This window comes from Pelodiscus sinensis, chromosome 15, assembly GCF_049634645.1.
Source record: "Pelodiscus sinensis isolate JC-2024 chromosome 15, ASM4963464v1, whole genome shotgun sequence".
Lineage (NCBI taxonomy): Eukaryota > Metazoa > Chordata > Testudines > Trionychidae > Pelodiscus > Pelodiscus sinensis.
The window spans coordinates 19,282,630-19,304,609 of record NC_134725.1 but is presented as its reverse complement, the minus strand read 5'-3'; the positions used below and the strand labels follow the sequence as shown (position 1 = coordinate 19,304,609).

The following is a 21,980-nucleotide window of genomic DNA, read 5'->3' as shown; positions in this document are numbered from 1 at the left end:
TGTACACTGGACAAACGTCTCGGACACTTCGCCAAAGGATTAATGCCCACAAAACAGATATCAGACAAGATCACAAAGAAAAAACTATTTCTTGCCATTTCAACCAGAAAGGACACTGTCTCAACGACTTCACCACCTGCGTTCTTCTACAAAGACCTTTTACATCTGCACTTGAAAGGGAATCCTCTGAACTGTCATTCATGTTAAAATTTGACACTCTCCGGGGGGGGGAGGATTGAACAAAGACCCCATCTATCTTACCCATTACCAGGATGGCTTCCCCAATTATCACCTCTAATACCATTAGCTTACAGACATCTAACTTTCCCCACCTCTAATATCATTAACTCACAGATACTTACCTTCCTTCCTCCCCCCCCCCGCCCCCCCCTTCTGTTCTGAAATGCGATTTGTCCTTTTCATATGTGTTCATTTTCTTTAATTGTATCCTTTGGTATATATGGTTGCGACTATTTTCTTTCACTATTTGATCTGAGAAAGTGGGTCTGGCCCACGAAAGCTCATCATCTAATAAACCATCTTGTTAGTCTTTAAAGTGCTACATAGTCCTGCATTTTGCTTTAAAGAACATGTAACTAAAGTTACTCCCTTCCTTCAAACAAGACACCTAATCTTTAAAAAGAAAATGTGGATATTATAGATTTTTCAAGAAAAAGATGTGAGAGATGCACTGCAAAAATCACTTGATAACACAGTCCCCTGGTTTTTGGCAGAAAAAAATACAAAATTCTAGAAAGAAATGGAGTAATATTCAGAACTTTGAATATATATGCCTGTTAATAAAAGCACAAGAACTATAGCTTTCACCTGTGGCAACTCACAGTTCTGTGATAGTTTAGTATTAATAATAGTATGAAGTTAACTGCTTTCTTCCCTCCCTCGTCATCTTTTAATCTGTAAAGTGTTATAGGACTCACTTCAAGTCGGCTGCTATTAAATTAAATCCATTGTAAAGGTGTCCTTCTGATGAAACTTTCTTCAAGTAAGAGAAGCTGTCCAGATCTGTTGTCAAGAAATTTGTTACAAGTGCACCTAAAAGGAAGAGAAAGGAATAATAGTTAGAATGACTTGCTTATGGAAAGTAATAGAGAGGTAGCCATGTTAGTCTGATCTTGCTAAAATAAAAGGAAAAACTATGTAGCACTTTAAAGACTAACAAGATGGTTTCATAGGTGACGAGCTTTCGTGAGCCAGACCCACTTCCTCAGATCATACTCTGGAAGAGAATTGGCATGACAATAAATACCAAAAGAAAACAATGAAAAAAGTGAACACATTATAAAACTGACATATCAGATTTAGTGCAGAAGGTAGGGTGAAGGGGAGGGAATAGCTATTTGAGTTAATGAATGGCTAATCAGCAGTGATAAGTGGGAAGCTATCTTTGTAATGGTTAAGATAATTAGCATCTTTGTGAAGGCCCATTTGTAAAGTGTTAAATTTGAGCATGAAAGAAAGTTCTGACATTTCCCTCTGTGATCTGGTGTTAAATTCTCTTTGAAGTAAGATGCATGTAGTAAGGTCATTAAGACTATGTCCAGGTAGGCTGAAATGAAAAGCAACTGGTTTTTCCTTGTGAAGAGGTCTGATGTCTGATTTGTGGGCATGAATTCTTTGGTGAAGTGTCTGAGAAGTCTGTCCAATATTCATAGCAGAAGAATACTGTTGGCACATGATGGCATACATTATATTTCTGGATGAACAGGAATGTGTGTTCTTGATCATATAACTGACACGGTTAGGTCCAGTGATGGTGAGGATAGCTAATCTGGCAACTTCTGTCAAAGGAGGAGATAAAAGGTTTAGGATTCCTATAACTGATGAGAGGCAAAATATGGAAATTAGGGTTTTACACAGTGCACAGATTAAAGCAATATAGCAATGGTGACACTTATTTTCACTCTGAGGAACAACTCCCAATTCTTGCTCAACAACTCTGAATTTATGATAGCACAGCTTCTGTATTAGATCATCTTTCCCTTTATCACTCTACTCAGCCTTTAAATGTAATTTATCTTACATGTTCCTTTATAGTTCTGACTAGGTATACAACTAATGTGGATGGTTAATTTGATCTATTTAATGTCATACTTTTCCACCACACAGCCTTATGACACTGAGTTTGTAAGCAGATGAATTTTTTACTCTAAAAATATGAGAAAAATTCTCCTAAAAGAGAAAAATGCCCAATTTTCCATTTCATGTTATGTTCTGCTCACAAAAGTGTGCTAGGAATGCATCAATCTAAAAAACAGAACTCATCCAGAAGAAGTTTCAAGTAAGAGCTTGTTACATATTCAAAATGCTTCTACATATGCTTCTCCATGTAGGAACTAACAATATGGCCAAGAATGACCTTAAGCAGGTCACAGCAGATTATGTAGCACTGGGAAGAAGGATCAAGGAATCTGAACCACAAGTGGTATTCTCGTCTGTCCTTCCGGTTGAAGGAAAAGGTCTGGGTAGGGATCGTCAAATTGAGGAAGTACATGTGTGGTTGTGCAGGTGGTGTCGGAGAGAGGGCTTTGATTTCTTCGATCATGGGACTCTGTTCCAGGCACAAAGATTGCTAGGAAGGGATGGGATCCACCTATCAAGAGAGGAAAGGGCATCTTCACAGGCAAGGTTTGCAAACCTAGTGAGGAGGGCTTTAAACTAGGTTCTTTGGGGGATGGTGACCAAAGCCCTGAGGTAAGTGAGGAAGTCGGATACCAGGAAGAAACACAAGGAGGAACGAGTAACAAAGGAGATCCCCTGACTCAAATGGAGAAGGTAGGGTGATCAACTGGTTATCTAAGGTGTATGTAAAACAAATGCGAGAAGCCTGGGAAACAAACAGGAAGAATTAGAAGGCCTAGCCCAGTCAAAGAACTATGATTTGACGGGAATAACGGAGACTTGGTGGGATGACACGCATGACTGGAGCACTGTCATGGAAGGGTATAAACTGTTCAGGAAGAACAGGCGGGGGAGAAAAGGAGGAGTTGCACTTTGAGTAAGAGCTCCAGTATATAGAGGATGAAAAGCCTGTTGAGAGTCTTTGAGTTAAGTTTAGAGGTGGAAGCAACAGGGGTGATGTTGTGGTTGGTGTCAGCTATAGACCACCGGATCAGGTGGATGAGATAGATGTGGCTTTCTTCAGACAACTGAGAGAAGCTTCCAGATCACAAGCCCTGGTTCTCATGGGGGACTTTAATCACCCTGACATCGGTTGGGAGACCAATACAGCAATACACAGGCAATCCAGGAAGTTTTTGGAGAATGTTGGGGATAGCTTCTTGGTACAAGTGCTGAAGAAACCGACCAGGGGCCATGCGCAGCTTAACCTGCTGCTTACAAACAGGGAGGAACTAGTAGGGGAAGTAGAGGTGGGTGACAACTTGGGAAGCATTGATCATGAGATGGTAGATTTCAGGATCCTGACCAAAGGAAGAAAGGAGAGTAGCAAAATACAAACCCTGAACTTCCTAGGATGCTTACATTAAGGGGAAAGGAATCCAGGAAAGCTCGCAGTATTTTAAAGAAGCCTTATTAAAGGCACAAGAAGAAACCATCCTGATGCACAGCAAGAAAAGCAAATATGATAGGCGACCAGATTGGCTTACTGTGGAAATCCTTGGTGAGCTTAAACACAAAAAGGAAGCTTACAAGAAGTAGAAACTTGGACAGATGGCTAGGAAGGAGTATAAATATATTGCTCGAGAATGCAGGGGAGTTATCAGGAAGGCGAAAGTGCAATTGGAATTGCAGCTAGCAAGAGATGTGAAGAGTAACAAGAAACATTTCTACAGGCATGTTAGCAATAAGAGGGAGATCAGAGAGGGTTTGGGGCCCTTACTGGATAAGGGAGGTAACCTAGTGACAGATGATGTAGGAAAAGCTGAAGTACTCAATGCTTTCTTTGCCTCTGTCTTCACAAACAAGCTCCCAGACAAATGCACTAGATAAGGCAGTAGGGGAAGGAGGTGGACAGCCCTTGCTGAGGAAAGAACAAGTTAAGAAATATTTAGAAAAGCTAGACATACAAAAATCCATGGGTCCGGATTTAATGCATCTTGAGGGTACTGAAGGAGTTGGCAAAAGCCATTGCTAGTCTTGACTTTGGCCATTATCTTTGAAAACTTGTGGAGAGTGGGAGAGATCCCAGATGATTGGCAAAACTAAAATATAGTGTCCATCTTTAAAAAAGGGAAGAAGGACAATCTAGGGAACTACAGACCAGTTAGCCTTACCTCAGTCCCTGGAGAATCATGGAGGGGAATCCTCAAGGAATACATTTTGAGGCACTTGGAAGAGGGAAAAGTGATCAGGAATAGTCAACATGGATTCACGAAGTGCAAGTCATGCCTGACCAATCTGATTAGCTTCTATGATGAGGTAATTGGCTCTGTGGATATGGGAAATTCAGTGGATGTGATATACCTTGACTTCAGCAAAACTTTTGATATGGTCTCCTACAATATTCTTGCCAGCAAGTTAAGGGAATATGGATTGCATAAAAAGACTGAGATGGACAGAAAGCTGGCTAGACTGTTGGGCCCAACGGGTAGTGATCAATGGCTCAATGTCAGGTTGGTGGTTGATTTCAAGTGGAGTACCCCAAAGATCAGTTCTAGGGCCAGTTTTGTTCAACATTTTTATTAATAACCTAGATGAGGGGATGGATTACGCCCTCAGCAAGTTTGCAGATGACACTAAGCTAGGGGGCGAGGTAGACATGCTGGAAGGCAGGGACAGAGTCCAGAGTGACTTAGACTAAAGGATTGGGCCAAAAGAAATCTGATGAAGTTCAACAAGGACAAGTGTAGAATCCTGCACTTGGGACGGAAGAATCCCAAGCATTGTTACAGACAGGGGACCGAATGGCTAAGTAGCAGTTCTGCAGAAAAGCACCTGGGGATTACAGTAGATGAGAAGCTACAGATGAGTGAACAGTGTGCCCTTGTAGCCAAGAAGGTTAATGGCATATTAGGGTGCATTAGGAGGAGCATTGCCAGCAGATCTAGAGAAGTGATTACTCCCCTTTATTCGGCTCTGGTGAGGCTACATCTAGGAGTATTGTGTTCAGTTCTGGGGCCCCCACTATAGAAAGAATATGAATGCATTGGAGAGGGTACAGGAGAGGGCAACCAAAATGATTAGGGGGCTGGAGCGCATAACTTATGAGGGAAGACTGAGAGATTTGGATTTGTTTAGTCTGCAGAAGAGAAAAGTAAGGGGGGATTTGATAGCAGCCTTCAACTTCCTGAAGAGAGGTTCCAAAGAGGATGGAGAAAGACTGTTCACAGTAGTGGTGGATGGCAGAACAAGGAGCAATGGTCTCAAGTTACAGTGGGAGAGGTCTAGGTTGGACATTAGGAAAAACTATTTCACTAGGAGGGTGGTGAAGCACTGGAATGGGTTACCTAGGGAGGTGGTAGAATCTCCATCCCTGGAGGTTTTTTAGTCTCGGCTTGACAGGGTCCTGGCTGGGTTGATTTAGTTGGGATTGGTCCTGCCTTGGGCAGGGGCCTGGACTTGAGGACCTCCTGAGGTCTTTTCCAGCTCTATGACTCTAAAACTCTTCAGAGGAGGCGGAGGAGGAGGACAGGGTGTAAAAAACAAGTCTCATTAATAGGTGTTAGTACCACTTAATGGGATGAGAAAAGGGGGTTAAGAGACTTAGTTAAGATTGTAACAATCATCTTCTTATATATTTTAGAAATGTGCATCTGTGTATCTGCCCATTCATCTATTTGATCAAGAACTCCTAAAGGGCAAGAGTTAGAACCACCAAATTTGATAGGCAGCTTTCTCTTATCAGAACTTAAAAGCACCATAAATGGAAAGGGAGGGGTTTGGCAGCAGGGAATTATACTACAGAATGACCACAGAAGGATAGCAAGGGGCCAGAGATGGGGACCTGGGCAGCTGTAACCCCACTGAGCTAGCAGGCGACAGGAATAAAGAGAGAGACAATTATCTATTATATATATATTGCAGAGTTTGTCTGCATGTCCGTCTCTGTCTGTCTGTCCCTCAGCTGTCTGAACCCCAGCTCCTGCTGTGCCTGCTGCAGCAGCCATGGAGAGGTGCTTCTTACCTAGACCTAAGTGCTGTGGTGAGAGAGGGCTGAGGTTGTCCTCTCCCTGGGGGAGCCTGTATCCTGCACCCCTTACCTGCAACCTTACCTCAGAACAATGATTTAAGTGAGGAAAAACAAAATTTATTTCAGTTAAGACCACAAGCAGTGCCGAGTAAATTGTCTAGTTCCATTGTATAGTCTTCATACTCTATTTGCTCATTGCAACTCCATACCTCTTCCCCTTGCATTTTTATCAGTCTTTGGCTGCATGTAGTTTGTCAAGGCAGCCAGCTTGCCTTTCTTACTGATTCCAAGCCATGTCCCACCTTCTTTTCCTTCCTCCATATCCAAACCTAGAGCAAATAGTGACATAAGCAGAAATGAGACCAATTCAGTACTTCGCTGCAATTTCATCTAATCACAGTTCCTTAATAAAATTGAGTTTAGCTAGGCTGAATAGGTACCTAGGAGTCCCAAGTTTTTTTGTTTTTTTTTTTTGAAAAGTAAAAATGCAATGAGTTAAAATTAAATCAGCATTTTGCAATTGTGTAATATTCACCATTTAATAACTCAAAGTGATTATAGGAAAAGTCACTAAATTAACCTAAACTAAGCTTTAAAATTTTAGATTGTTAAAAAGGAATATAACTGGATTATGAACTAAAATATTTGTTCATTCAAAAGCAAATCTCAGGGAAGGATTAACTGTTTCTGTGTTGAATATTTCTGGACGATACAACAACAACAACATTTCTCAGAGATGTAGTTTACTGAATGCAATATTGATTCTGGTTATTATGACTCTGCTAAATTAAAAATGCCATTCTTTCAGAATATAATAGGAAAGTTCTCTCCTTTACTGTTTCAAGTAAAAAGTCACCAACTTGCACTGAACTCTTTTGCTTTTGACATATTCAAACATTTTGTTTCCACTTTTTTTGCTGTTCCATATTTTCTGTTTCATCATGACACTCATTTGTCATGAGCTTCTAACTTCATCATCTTCACATCAGATATTACTAGTTATTTGGAGCAATAGGGTTTCAATCCTCAGTAAAAAGCTAATTCATTTTTCCGGTATCCAAGTTAATTTCAGTATTTAACGGGGCCATATCTATGAGTGGAAACTCAGGTGGGACATGATGGACACTACTAACTTATAACATGCTAGCTTCAGATAATGTAGTGCGAGGAGTGGCTAACCAGTAAAGTCCACACTGACCCAATCTGCTTGGTTAGAGGTTGGGAAGAAACTGCTCCAACAGCTGTACAGAAAGAAGAGGTCTATGCTGGGAGGACAGCTCTCTATCAGAATGGTCGATCTGACCAGGTTTCCATTTCTGTGTGGAAAGGCTCTCTCTGTGTGCAGATTTCCAACCCCCATGTATATGCAGTAGACTGCTCTCTGCAGGAGAGGAGTGTCAGGCCACGTGTGTGTGTCTGTCACTGTTCAGTCTCCATCCTGGCTTGGTGTTGAGGGGTGGCCCTGTGGTTCGTATGTGAGCCCATCCCTCATTCACTCTGAAATGGTGATTCCGGTCAGACAAGACTGGGTCTAGCTCCCCACTCTGGCTCCCTCACTCTCAATGTTAGCAGATATGGAGAAGCCTGCCACAGCATCATGTGACAAAAGTACACAGAGAAAGGGCCTTGACAACCTGCCCCCTCTCCCACGTCTTGGGCCCTTATGGGTCTGGATTCAGGTCTCCATCTGCTGAGATGGGAATGCGTATGGGGTGACTCAGAAAATGAGAAGGCAGAGCTGCTAGTATGTAACTTTCTGAAGCACTACAGCAAATTCTGTCTTAGATTTCAGGTGCTGGAGAGACTCACTCGATTGCTACCCCCCAACTCAGGTCCAGGTGAGCCTGGATACTAACTTGGTGGGCTGTACCCCACCCATGGCTATGCCATTGGTATGTAATAGGTCTCTTGATGTTGAAACTGCACACAAGGTACTACTGCCACTCTCCATTCAAATTGTAAGAGTAAAAAGTGAATATCTGCCATCGCAGCTATGACAGACAATACCTGTAAGCATGGTACAACAGTACAGAATAAGCACAGTTTTAAGTGTCAAGAATGATCATCAATATTAAGTGACAACAGTTAAGAAAGCGTTTCATATATTTACTTTTTTGCCTCTTTTCATCTGAAACTGAATTATTAATTCAAACAGTGTACTCAAAGAGATAAAGATCATTCCTTGCATGGATCTGCCTCATATAAAACCAGGGGAGGAGAAGGTATACATTCAGAGCAAGACCTAAAAATGAATGTTATTGTCTATTCCACTTTGCTCCAGACTAATATTTAGATGTTGAAATCATAACATTAACTGAGTGTTTTGTTCCTCCCCCTGGCCATGGTGTAACAAGGGAGACAGCATCCAAAGTGTCTGGCAGGAATTTTGGAACATCAGCCAGAATTTCTGAAAGCAAGAAAGCTGCAGTGCAGTGGGAGTAATTTATCCTCACAGACCTCCCTGCCAATGACAACACCATATAACATCAATTAAAATTCTTTGCAGAGTCAGACTGTTCTGTTTAAACAATGTTCTGACTATTTGAGTCTCACATTTATTTCAGGAAATACGAAGATGATGTCACATTGCAATTGTATTTAAAGATTGATTTTTTTTTAAATAGAAAATCTGTCAACTATACTGGGGGTCGGCAGCATAAGATGATTTTCAGAGGCATGTGCAATGAACAGGCTCCCCCTCCCCCACAAGACTGGAGCTAGCGCCGGCTTCCTACGGGAAAGGGGAAGTCCAGAGGCTCTGCGCCAGATCCATCTTGTGGAGAAGTGCATGTGTGTCGCTCCTCCGCTCCCCACAGGAAAAACCAGAGCAGAGCCCAGGGCAGGAGACCAAGTGGGGCATGCAGTAGAGAAAGTCCCTCCCCCTCACAGGGAGAGTGGCACAACTCAGGGCAGGAGGCTTAAATCTTGGCACACTACTTTGGAAAGATTGCCAACCCCTGAACTATTCAAAGAGATAACTACAGCCTAACAGCAACTGCCAGGTAGAAAGCTAATAAACTTTGGTTACTAGTAAAAAAATTTAAATTGATAAGAAATGAGCCATACATTATCAAAATTTCACTTTCAGTCTTATTCCATGAAACTATTTTGAAGTTTTTAAGTCACTGACTACTATTCAGCAATTCTATTTGCTAGGGGGTTATTCAGGGTACTGAATAACAAGCTGCATTAGACAGTATAATGCATTTTCACTAAAGGTCGAACTTCTCTAGCCCAGAACTCTCAGGACGTGACCAGTTCTGAACCAGAGGATTTTCTGGACAACTGGACGTCAATATTGTTTAGCAGCATTACCAATACTTCCATAGCTTACTGGGCTCTTAGAAGACATTTCAGTGTAAATTAGAGCTAAATAATAGCATAGACAACTTGAAAGCCAGGACTGGTGGCTGTAAAACTGTGTGTGACCATGGGAAACTTGGTCACATCCATGAAAAGAGGACATCTGACTAAATAAAATCATGCCAGATGACGGATGTTTCCAGACCAGAGTGCTATGGACTAGAGAGAGTCAACCTATACATTGCTTGAACTGTGCCTTTTAGAGAACATATGATGAAGAGAAGAACATTCAAGAAATGTTTTTAGTCAACTAAAAGCAACAGCTCAGTGGACTTTTAAATAAAATGTGACTGAGTTTTCACAGCTGTTTTACAAATTGTTATTAAAGTATCCATTGCATAGATTTGCTTTGGCTTTGAATCACTCTATCCCACCTTAAGGTTTACAAACAATCCATTACAGTTTTTAAGAAGTTACAGTACAAATTATACTAGACAGCAACACAACTATGGCCCCTTCCTCTTTAAAGCCCTTAAACTAGTTTTCAATCATTATAAGAGAGAACAGGTTCTCATAACCTTCAAATGTTCTTGTATTTCTAACAATGCTTTTGTAGATTTGCAAACCAAAGTATCTGGGAAGATAAATTCAAGACAAAAACTGCATTAAAATTTTACTTACCACTAAGAATCTCGTTGCTACTATCCCAAAAGTCTGCTGCTTTTGATGGTCTGTGGTAAAATTCATCTCTATTAGCTGCTAGGATAAGCCTGCAGTATAAAAGAAAAACTATGAATTTCAGATCAAGTACGTAAGACTTGTAAATTTTGTCAGTCTCAACAAAAAAGGTGTACATTTTACAGCTAGAAGGTAGCATTTAAATATATAACCAAGACACTATCCTATTTTTGCCTGAAGTCTGCTGCTTCATTCACTACACCTTCCAGCTTCTGCAATAAATGAGGCAGAGGTCTCACAGACAACACTTCAATTATGGCACAAATCTAATGAATCCCTAGAGCAAGTCCACCTTGTACACTTAATGAGGCAGGCGGGGAAAAGAATATATGGTTGTGTAATTAACAACTGTACATAATTCACAACATGCTAAATTAAGGTTATATAGGCAAGCTCTTTACAGAGAGCGCAACTTTAGAGAGAACTTGACTTTGCAACTTTAATCATGTTGTTTTAATGTAATTTGTAATATATTATATATAAAATTCATTTAAAGATAGAATGAAGAAAATCACCTCTGTTATCTATGCATCTTTAAATATCCAGGGCATAGATGGGATTGTTCTATTTTAGACCCACCCCCACAGTGAAAACTGAGCATTAAGATCATTTGTCCAAGTCTTAATTTAGCGGCATGTGCTATCTTTCATAGATAAAGGGAAGCAAAAGAAAGTGCCAGTTAGAAAATGCTGCAAAAGGGCAGAGCTTGAGTTTCCTAGGAATAGCATAAGAAAACATTTTAATCCTTAGTGAGATTTGGCTACTGCAGCAAAAACTCCAGGAAGCCCATGGAGGCTGCATAATCAAAGGCTAGTAGGAGGTTAAGAAATACAATATGTAATTGACAAACACTGACAGATGAAAATCTCTGTTTAAATTTGATAATGAGCTCTTCTCATTCTGCTAGATAACACACTGCTATGTTGTGCTTGCAAAAATGTGTTGCACTTCTGGACATATCGTCTAAACCTAAATTATACAAGTTTAGAGGGTCATACAAATACTGTATTAAACCATGCTGAGTGTTACTAGGGGCTAATAAGAAGTTATAAAGATAAAGTTACATGCATTGTCTTCTGTTTTAGGATTTATGTAATTATAATTAGTCTTTGGAGACTTAACAGGCAAGCTCATGTGCATTTAAAATATGTCTGGTCATACAAGAGACACATGCAGCAGGATTATTCTTTTTTAATTTAGGCATTGTGGGAACACAAACCAGCTTTTTTAAGATTTAAAACATAACTTCGCAACACAATTAAACCAATGTGCTCACATAGGATATGTCTAAACTACATCCCTTTTTCAACAAAGGGATGTAAATTAGACATATCGAAATTGCAAATGAAGCCAGGATTTGAATTTCCCACCCTTCATTTGCATAAAGATGCTTTTTAAAAAAACCTGCGGTCAAGACGGGGATCTTTTGACAGAAATGCCCCGTTAGAAAGATCCTGTAACCCTCAAAAAATGAGGGTTCTCATACCCACAGGATCATCCCATACTTCCATTTCATTCCTGTACTAATGGTGAAGGTCTGGAAACAAAATAAGAGTTTGGGCTTATGTGTCTGTGCAACCACATCTTTTCTGACAAAAGCCATTAATATTTGTGAATGTTTAAAACCTTTGGCAGTCGGCATAGGAAGCTCAACCTATTGTCTTAATGCAACAACAAGCGTATGTCGTATACAAAAAATAATATAAAAGGACTTCCCATTTACATATATAATGTGTAATAGAAGATACTTAAGAGTCTTTGCTTATTAAAAAAGAAAAGTCCCTTCTTCACTGAAAGCTCTAAGTGTTAAATAATCTCAGGTTTTTTTTAAAAGCAACAAGTGGCCCTGTAACACCTTAGAAACTAACCAAAATATATAGAATCATGAGCTTTTGTGAGTAAAACCCACTTCATCAGATCAACTGGAGTGGAAATAGCAGAAACCAAGATTAATTAGATAGACAGACAGACAGAAAACAGCAGAACAAACACCTAAAATTCGTAGGACTCTGTCATATTATTGGATTCTAAAGATCACTGTTGCACCCATTGGGGGGGGGTTGCCCCCAAAAGACTGTACAAAGGGGGACACGTGAGGTGTCACATGAAAGCTTATGTTCTACTGATTCTACATATGCTATTAATGTACTTGTATAATATCAATGTGGAGTTATAAATATGTACTCTGTGTTGATGCTGGAAAATTCTCTGAGGCAGAACAATGTGCCAGGAATGTTTGTTCAATGGCTATGCTAATTAGCGAGGCTCCAGGGACAATAAATCTCTAGGTGCCAAAGACACACCTAAGGAATGAATCTGGATGCCTGCAGACCAGCCAGAATAATGATTGCTGGCTTGGGACACAAAGTCCCTGGGCCATGTGACCCACTTCAGCTTGGAAGAGACCAGGGATGGATATAAAATGCCATGTGGCAGATTCCATTTTGTCTTGAATTCAGCTTTTGATCCCCAGATGCAGCCTTGCAGGGAGCAATGAGCCAGGAAGAACCGTGTACACATCCTGACATAGAATGTAAACCAGAGACTTTTAAGATAGCAGTTGTAACATCTCTGCTAAGAGCCTGCATTGAGAACTTGGTGATTTGATACATGTAATGTATTCTCCTTAGCAACCTTACTCTCATGCTTTTCTTTCTTTTATTAATAAACCTTTTGATTTTAGATTCTAAAGTATTGGCTCAGCGTGATCTTGTGGGTAAGATCCAGAGTGTAAATTGACTGGGACCTGTGGCTGGTTTCTTGGGACCAAAAGAACCCATTCGGGGTAGGTGAGATTGGGTTCTAAAACCTCTCACTTGTGTGTTAGGCCCAGGGCTCACTGGGGCATAGGAAGAGCTTGGGTGTCAGTGGGGTTTTGCTCGAGGCTTCTGACTGGCCAGATTGGTAGCTGAAGCGCTCGGTGTGACTGGTTTGTGGCCTATTTGGGAAGGTCTCTGGTCTGGGGCTGTAAGGAGCCCCGAGTTTGAGCAATTCACCCTGAGTGGATGCCCTGAGCTGTGTACAGACCCAGCCCGGTCCGGTCCGTCAGAGACTCATGTTAACAAGGCTAATTAAGTAGGCTGGATGTGTCCCACACATAGCTTTTGATGTGGAAATGCAGATGTTAATGGCAGGAAAAATTATTAAATGTAACTTCACAATGTTTTGACCCACCAACCAAAAAACCCACCAACACAAGCTTCCAACACTAAGCTGACATAAAAAAAAATTGCTTTTTTCATTATTTAAAAAAAAAGAAAACAAAAGAATGAGCAGGGAGAAGCCCAATAAATTTAATGTGAAAAATTAGACAAAAAGTAGCAAATCTTAAGTATTTTCAGTATGATCTCAGATACAAGTTGCTTTTCAAACCGATTATTTTTCATGTATTTGTTCATTATAAAGTAATTTCAGTGATCCACAAGAGCCCTTTATTTTGAAAGCAATTAATTCAATTGTTTTCAAAATAGGAAACAATGGGAATAGGGAATAATGACTACTAATATTTGTAAAATATTATCTAAGCATTTATCTAAGCCAGTTTTATGGTCAGTATTATAGATTTAATGTCAATTACCATTTGGTTTGCCAACAATATTATCTCATTTCTCACAAACCTAGAAAATGAAAATTATTCCTACTTCTGCTCCTCTCTTTCCAACCAAATCAGAAATAGTCTCTTGGCAGATCATTGGCACCTTGATGGTTAAATGCATTTTCTTTTGGTTCAAAATTTTATTTACTCAACTTATTTTAGCATTGTTTTGGTCTCATAAGCAAAACTACAGGAAAAAATCTTGAAATGAACACACAGCAAAGGAGAGAGGGAGAGAAAGACAGACTCTGTAATTACCATTTTTGGGGAGAGGGGGCCATTATAAAGAGGTGGACACTTTGGAGAAAATCCAGTAGAGGGCGATGAAAATTATTAGGGGGCTGGAGCACATGACTTATGAGGAGAGGCTGAAGGATTTGGGCTTGTTTAGTCTGCGGAAGAGAAGAGTGAAGGGGGATTTGATAGCAGCCTTTAACTAACTCAAAGAGGGTGCCAAAGATGACGGAGAGAAGCTGTTCTCAATGGTGACAGATGACACAATGAGGAACAAGTTACAGCGGGGGAGGTCTAGATTGGATATTAGGAAAAAACTATTTTAGTAGGAGGATGGTGAAGTACTGGAATGGGTTACCTAGGGAGGAGGCAGAATCTCCATCCCTAGAGATTTTTAAGTCCTGGCTGTAGCCAGACAGGAACCCCCCTGTAACATCCTTTTTTGCTTGCCTGAAGCATACAGGGCACACAGAGCAGAAGGCCCAGGCTGCTGTGACCATGAATGGCTCCAAACAGAGATACGCCAATTGCTGACCAAGAGGCTGACAAGAAGTGCCCTTGATTTAACCCATATTAATACGAACACACAGCCATCCGCGGGGGGAGGAATCTCCCGCCCAGCAAAAAAAAAAAAAAATGTCTAGTACTCATAATTTAGTTCTCTCTCTTGCAAGTGTAAATTAACTTGAAACTTGCTTGTAAGAACTGGTGCCACAAAACGGACCAGTAGAATTTGGCCTCTTAGATAAGAAAGAGGATACGGGCCCCTAGGGATATAAAGATGGGTCCAGCAGCACATTTACTTTGAGCGTCAATCTACCATCTATCTGCTGGTCGGGTTTGGTGTTTGATCTCCCAAGGTTCCAAGGGGACGCCCACCTCGTATTCGTCTTTCCTAGGAATTGAGAGACCGGCCCTGGCCTGATACACTGGAGTCGAGAGGCACAGAAAGGAGTAAAAATTGTACCTGGATGTGGTCCTTTGTCTTAAGTGTACACATAGACTTAGAGCTCTTTAAAGATTAAGCTGTCACTTGGTACCATTATTTCTATTTTTTATCTTTATTTTCTTTGTAACTATTTTTTTTAAATCTGTATTTGCTAGCAGTTAAGAAAGAGAGCAATAGCCATTGTAACCATATTCTTTTATAAAGTCTTTTTAATAAACCTGTAACTATTTAAGTTTTTAACCTGACTCCTTCAGTTGCTGTAACAGAACCAAGCACAATTTAAAAGAACTTCAGCCGGTCATAAGGAACAGATATAGGAAGAGCTTGGGCATTTGGATTTGTGTCACCCTCAGGTGACAGATCCGTTGGGGCATCTCTCAGTCTTTCCTAGGCTGCCCGCTGCGAAGGGATTTTGCATCCTAGCAGCTAAAATCTGAGGTGTAATACAGCTCTTTCTATAAAGGGGCGTCTGTTGGCCTGCTGGCTACCCTCTGCGACGGGACCCTGGTCCTAGCAGTAAATACACGGACGTTAAACCTTTTCTCGAACACACACACACACACACACACACACACACACACACACTGCCCTGACCGTCGGCTGACACCGGCTTAAGGATGGTTTATTTGGAGTTGGTCCTGCTTTGGGCAGGCGGTTGGACTCAATTACTTCCTGAGGTCTCTTCCGACCCTATAATTCTATGATTCTCTTTCATAAAAAAAGTCAATGGGAAACAAAGTTTCATTTTAATATTAAAATACATTGAGCACTTGCACAACCAACAGGTACCATTCTGAAAAGATCTTTTTTTCTGAAAATGTAGAACAGATTCAGAAATGACTTATAACGAGAAGATGTGTGTAACTAGCAATCAGTAATTCTAAGTAAATGGGATTATACAGAACATGGAATTATGAGTTATTTGCTAGAATCATAGAAGGTTCCCACTGGGGCAATATTAATTACACTTTCTGGTGAAACAGAAGTCTTTGGTAAGAAGATTGTATAGCTCATTCCAGCAAAAACGCAAATGTTGTGCATGGAATGCACAAGAGTGCTCTTACCCACTGTGATGGCTGGGAGGGGTACTTACTACCCTTTTTTAAACATCCCAGCATTCAGAAACTAAACAGTTAAACTTTCAACAGTGGGTAACCAGGAAGTGTTAGCAAGGAGCCAAGAGAACTAATGGGAGGAAAGTGTTGAAATTTGAATTGAAAGGGTCACTGCTGCAGTTCTTTTGTGTGAGTTCAAAGCAGGAGCTGGAGGGAAAAGATTAATTGAACCAGGCAGGACTACCCAGGCCTAGAAAAGCAATACCAATGCCTAGAAATGGACTGGACCTTGAAGCCAGGGGTATGTAAGCAATAGGGAATGTTTAGTCAGACACAATCAGATTATTTTCTTTATTTTATAGTTTTAACTTCCTCTGTGTTAAGTCCATGTGCCCCTCCATACAATGTAACCAAAGACGAATCCCAAAGAAGCAACTCTCTGTGCTTTAATCTGTTTTTTCTCTGTACAACACCTAGCAAACAAGTATTCCTTACCAAGTATATCTTTTTGTTTTGTAGAAAAAAAATCACAATTTTTAAGACTATGCTGTAATTCTTGTATCCTGGAAGGTAACGGGAGGTCTGTGTACGCATGCCCAAGAATGAAAGGTCAGCTATCAGAGATTACAGTTTGTTTTTTTTAAGATCTCTTGCATGATTCTTGCATGATTTGTATAGACAAATTGCCCTGGAACTTTTGCTGATGAAGAAGAGAAATCCTAGTAAAACCAGTATAGCTAGGAAGGGCTGCAACACTTGTAACAACACTGCTTCTGTCTCCTCTGCCTGTAACCAGACAGATCACCTAACCACAAATGCCTTTACCCAAATCCTGGTGTCCTGCAGAGACTGTGGCTCACATTTACCACTTACAGAAATCTAGGCAGGGGTGACCATACAATGTGAAAGGTTCCTGCTGGTGGAACTTCTCAAGAAGCAGATGGGACAGCTACAGAAGGTGACTAGGCTGAGGCACATCCATGCCTAGAGATATCGGGTACTCGAAAAATGACTGGACTAGTCACTTCCCCCACATATTGCTGCCTCTATCAGAGACAGGCAGCAAGTGGGGAAGGGGAAGCAGGAGCTGGTGTTAGGGGGAGCTGGACGGTTCCCTCCAGCACTGTCTCCACAGGTGGGGAGGAGAGCAAGAGAGGTAGGGAGGGGGCTGGGGTGCAGGTCAGAAGCTATAAGGGGGACTGGGCAGGATCTGGGAATTAGCTGTCCTGGCTCACATCCAGTCCCAGATACTGCACCTCTGCTTTTTAAATGTATTAACAGCCCCAGGGCCAGGACCTAACCCCACTACAGCTCTGCAGTTGTCTCCCTTATTGACTAATCAAGAAATCAGTGGAAATTCCATCCACTACTCAATTAGTTGATTAAATGCAGTTTACCATTCCTAGCTGTGCCCATGAGGAATTCCTTGAGAATATTCATTTGGAGGCTTGTAAGGCTGAGGAAACTACCCAGCTTCAAAGAACTGCCAGCACTGGAGGGATACCAGCTAATTCGAGTTGGGGCTTTAAATCGGAATCCCGTTTCACTGCCACGTGTAGACGCGGGCAGTTACTTCGGGCTGGTCAATTTCTAAAGTGGCGACCGGCCGGGAACATTCAAATCAAGCGCAAGATATTTAAATCCCGGGCTTGATTTGCAATTCCTGTCGCCCTCATTAGCCTCCCTAGATCAATCTAGGGGGCTAGTGTAGATGTACCCTGAGAGATCTGTAGCAAATGGACAATTAAATGTAGGGTAGTGGTGGTAGAAGACTCTCTTCTGAGGGGAATGAAAGCACCCATCTGTTGCCCTGACATGACATCCCTGGAGGTATGTTGCCTGCTAGAGGCTTGTATTTTCTTCACTCAGCGTGCAGTCAACCTGTGAAACTCCTTGCCAGAGGATGTGGTAAAGGCTAGGACTTTAAGATGGTTCAAAAGAGAGCTGGATGGATTCATGGAGGTTAGGTCCAGCAATGGCTATTAGCCAGGATAGGTAGGAATGGTATCCGTAGCCTCTGTTACTCCAGGGGCGGGTAACAGGGGAGGGATCACGTGAGGATTACCTGTTGTGTCCCCTCCTTCTGGAGCATCTGGTATTGGCCATGGTCAGCAGACAGGATACTAGGCTGCATGGACCATTGGTCTGACCCAGTATGCGTATGTTCTTTCTTCTCTTAATGCCACTGAACTGCCATGGTAATTCTTTGACTTTAGCATTGTATATTTTATCTGCTCTAGATACTTTTTCTCTAAAAACTTAGAATTCTTATAATTTTTCTTAGATGTAAATGAACAATCTTATATACATTCATAAAAATACATTATTTATATATCTAGCTTTCAAAACTAAACTGGAAACTGATTTCTTATTGACCAGCTAGCTTCAAAAATTCAAAACATAAAAGCCAGGTTTGCTTGTTGGGTAGAAATGCAATTTAAAATGAAATCTCTTAAGACTTACCAAAACATTATTTTAAATCAACATTTATAATAAAAACTCTTAGTTTAATTGAAACACTACAGGACTATTGCTAAAATTAAAACATTTTCATTTTGGCTTCTGTGACAGTAATTATACAAAAAAGAAGCAATTTAAACGACCCTTATGACAAAGTAAATTATATAATTTCTTAAAATAGGTAAATATTTCAACTGTGTTAAGATTATGTAACATTTCAGTGTGGTGGCAGAGATGAAAATATGACAAATCATTCCATTAAAGCACTTTCCTGTGATATAGTTCGTTTCCATAAAAAAGATTATGTGATTATAGCTTTGAAACCTGAAACCTGTGCTATTTATTAAGACATGCATAGGGTAGTTAGATAAAATGTAATGCCAGCACACCATTTTTTATTATAGTCCAGGTAGCCATTTCCTAGCATATAATGCAGTGCTTTACACGATTACACTAAAAGAACAAAGTAGCTTGGATATAAAAAGACTGCAGACAAAGAAGAGGCATAGAAGAGATCATGTCCTTCATGACAGATCAGCAAGTTCTGAGCACAAAACAGAGCAGAGATCTAACAGTGTGTGACAAAGATCCACATTAGGCTCTGTGCTTAATGTAGTGCTAAGGAAAGCTGTCAGCAAACAGATCCATAAATGAAGTTATTAGAATGTAAAATTCTCCCAAGAGTAATAGTGAATACATAGGTGATTACTTTTATTTTCCCCCAAGGATATTCTGTTCCCACTCCACTCTTCCTTCAGAGTCCTGCCCACATTCCACCCTCTCTCAAGCTATTGCCCCACCTCTTCCTATCTCTGCTCTGCTCCTTCCCAGAGGCCCCTGCCCAACCCCTCCTCGCTGTTCTCTGCCCTCCCCGAGCTCCTCCCTGAGCCATCAAAAAGCTGACTGAGGCACCACCAAACAACTATGGCTGGTGGATGCTGGGCACTCAACATTTTACCCTCATGAGAGCTCCACCAATTCAGCACACACAGCATTAGCACCTATTACTTGAGAATGAGAACTGCATATCATTTCCCCCCATAGCCAGAGTAAGGCTATTAACAGGTCAATCCAACAGGTCTGCTCAGCCTTTTATTTCTATTAAACCAGATGCAGTACATCTTTTAAACTAGAGATAAAAAGTGTCCCCCAAAAGATCAGCATATGGGTCCAAACACAACAACATGGTGGGCCTGGCTGGGTCTGTGACTAATTCACCAAATGTTAGGAAGGAAATCTTGACAGTACACTTTTTCAGAGAACAGAAAAATAGCTTTCTTAAATAATTTTTTTAAACATGGCAAGAACTAATGTGCATTTGAGATAAGTGAAAGTTCTGGTCATTTAACATTCCAGATACAGTAATCTTTTGATATGATCCATTGAGGAGATCCATTTCAAACAGTCCTCCAACAAAGTGCTAAAATTTCCACTGCGAGTATTTTTATAAGTGATCCAAACAGAAACATAGCCATGTGTTCTAGAACAGATAAGATTATTGTTAACTACTGCAGCATGCTAGAGACAAATTAAAATTTCAGTGGGCAGAGATTACAAACCCCAGTTTTCATAGGTTAAGATTTGTCATCTGAAATGCTTAGAACAATCGAAAGATTCATGCATATCATACTTTTTGAATGTATCTACTCATGCGCATCAGTGAAGAAGGAGGAGAGAAAAGGGACAACTGCTACAGTGCCCAGCAATTAAAAATGGCCTACGATTTGCAGCCACTGCCCTGGGTCCTTTAAATTACCACCATGCAGAGTCCCATGCAGCACACACCCAGCAGCACTGAGGGCTACCTGGGGTAAGCGCATCATGCTCTGGGTAGTGCTGAGGCTGCCTTGGGGAAGTTAGCTCAAGTCCCGCTCCTTCCGCTGGAGGCTCTGCCCCCTGAGGCAGGGGTATGTGCCCTACCCCCAACCATGCCCAAAGGTCTGACAAATCTGCTGGCCTCGCTGTATCTATTATGCAGTTTCCGAAGATGTTGTAATCAAAAGCATCTAAACAAAATATTACATGATCCTCTTGGAAGAATCCTGACAAGTCCTCATAGATCTTTTTCAGCATTTGAATAGTCTAGCAATAAAAGACAGAGGTCAAAAAAAGTGAGGAGATCAAGCATTTACACCAAGCATTTACACTAAATTACTTCAGGATGAGAAAAGTATTTTTACATGTAATGTCTGCACTAGACACAATATGGCAAGTTATGGTCAGAACATAAGCCTGACCTTGGCTGCTTATGCCATTTATTTTGCAATTTGAGTTTAAAAAAAAAGTTTTCTCCTTTAAATTGCTTTTAAAATGTATTTATTGCTTGAAAATGGTGCAAGATCAGCAAGCACACAGAAAGAAGTCCTGTGTTAATACATAAAAACAGGCAACACCATTACAATTTCAATATTATACCCCACCATGCCTGCACATCACTTCTATCACCTGAACAAATATGGACAAACTCCAGAATACCCTCTGGCTAGCTAATGATTTGATCCTGATTATAAGTTGAAAAAGAAAACATATTTTGAGCTACCATCCTATCTCTGAAACTAAAAAGCCGTGAATCGCAAAAAAAAAAAAAAAAAAAAAATTGTGCTCCCTTTCTGACTGTACAAATCATTACTGCTATCAATTATATTAATGTACAGAAAAAGTGATTTGGCATAGAAAATAAGTTATAAAAAGTGCATTTTATTTCATTCAGAACACAGAAGAAAAGGAAAATTATTTGTTTGCAAGAGAATGACATTGGCAAGGAGTATTTTGATTTCAGCTTTTAAAAAAGTATTAAGACAATATAAAGAATAAAAAAGACAAGTTAAGCCTTTTAATTGATCTAATGCTGTTGTATTACCAAAAAAATGTAAACATACAACCACTACAAAAAGGATGTTTTGGAGCTATGGTCATTTTCTTTACAACACAAAAAGGGAAGAGAAATTAATACAAGTCTAAGATTATTTGTCCAGTATTTGACTCTACAGACAGTAAATAGTTCCATATAGGTCAGAGGTGGGCAAAATATGGCACGCAGTCTGGATCCCGGCCGGCCAAGCCACTGGATCCAGCCTGTTGTTGTATTTAAAAGTGCTGCATGGGATCTTTTCAGGGGAAAAAGGCAAAATGCCACATTTATTGGTAATACACACACACAGCAATCACCACTTGCCATATGCATATGATATATCTCACACACACACCCACACACCCACACACCCACACACCCACACACCCCATCTTGTTGTTACCAATAGTTGCTCTCCCTAACTGCACTGGCCAGGTGAGTTAGGTGGAGGAGGGGTGGAGCCGGGCTTCTGCCCATCTGGATCAGTGCTCCCATGTTGACAAGACGAAAACCCAGTGTCCCTCTGCAAGATGTCTTAGATTTATAGTGTCTTCCCTCTCCTGCAGGCCTCTACCAGTTAGTCATCACATGCATATGCATGGTCTGTGAGAGTCATTATATGCAGTTAAGCATCTGTGGCACCTTCTTTTGGGTGCTGCCACATTCTCCCTCAAAGGGGGTGCTTC

The 21,980-nt window shown here is 40.7% G+C and overlaps 1 protein-coding gene across 8 annotated transcripts in view; it reads right to left on the bottom strand.

The window, feature by feature from the left end:
* Positions 1 to 21,980, bottom strand: part of TANGO2 (transport and golgi organization 2 homolog) — an 83,372-nt gene that overhangs the window by 43,505 nt on the left and 17,887 nt on the right. For 7 of the 8 annotated variants that reach the window (XM_075898336.1, XM_075898339.1, XM_075898335.1 and 4 more), the window contains 3 exons: positions 10,094 to 10,182; positions 6,319 to 6,438; positions 939 to 1,053 (listed from right to left, as the gene is read on the bottom strand). In XM_075898336.1, the coding sequence (XP_075754451.1) occupies positions 939 to 1,053; positions 6,319 to 6,438; positions 10,094 to 10,182 (324 nt within the window). The remainder of the gene's footprint in view (positions 1 to 938; positions 1,054 to 6,318; positions 6,439 to 10,093; positions 10,183 to 21,980) is intronic. The other variant, XM_075898341.1, reaches the window with a different exon arrangement.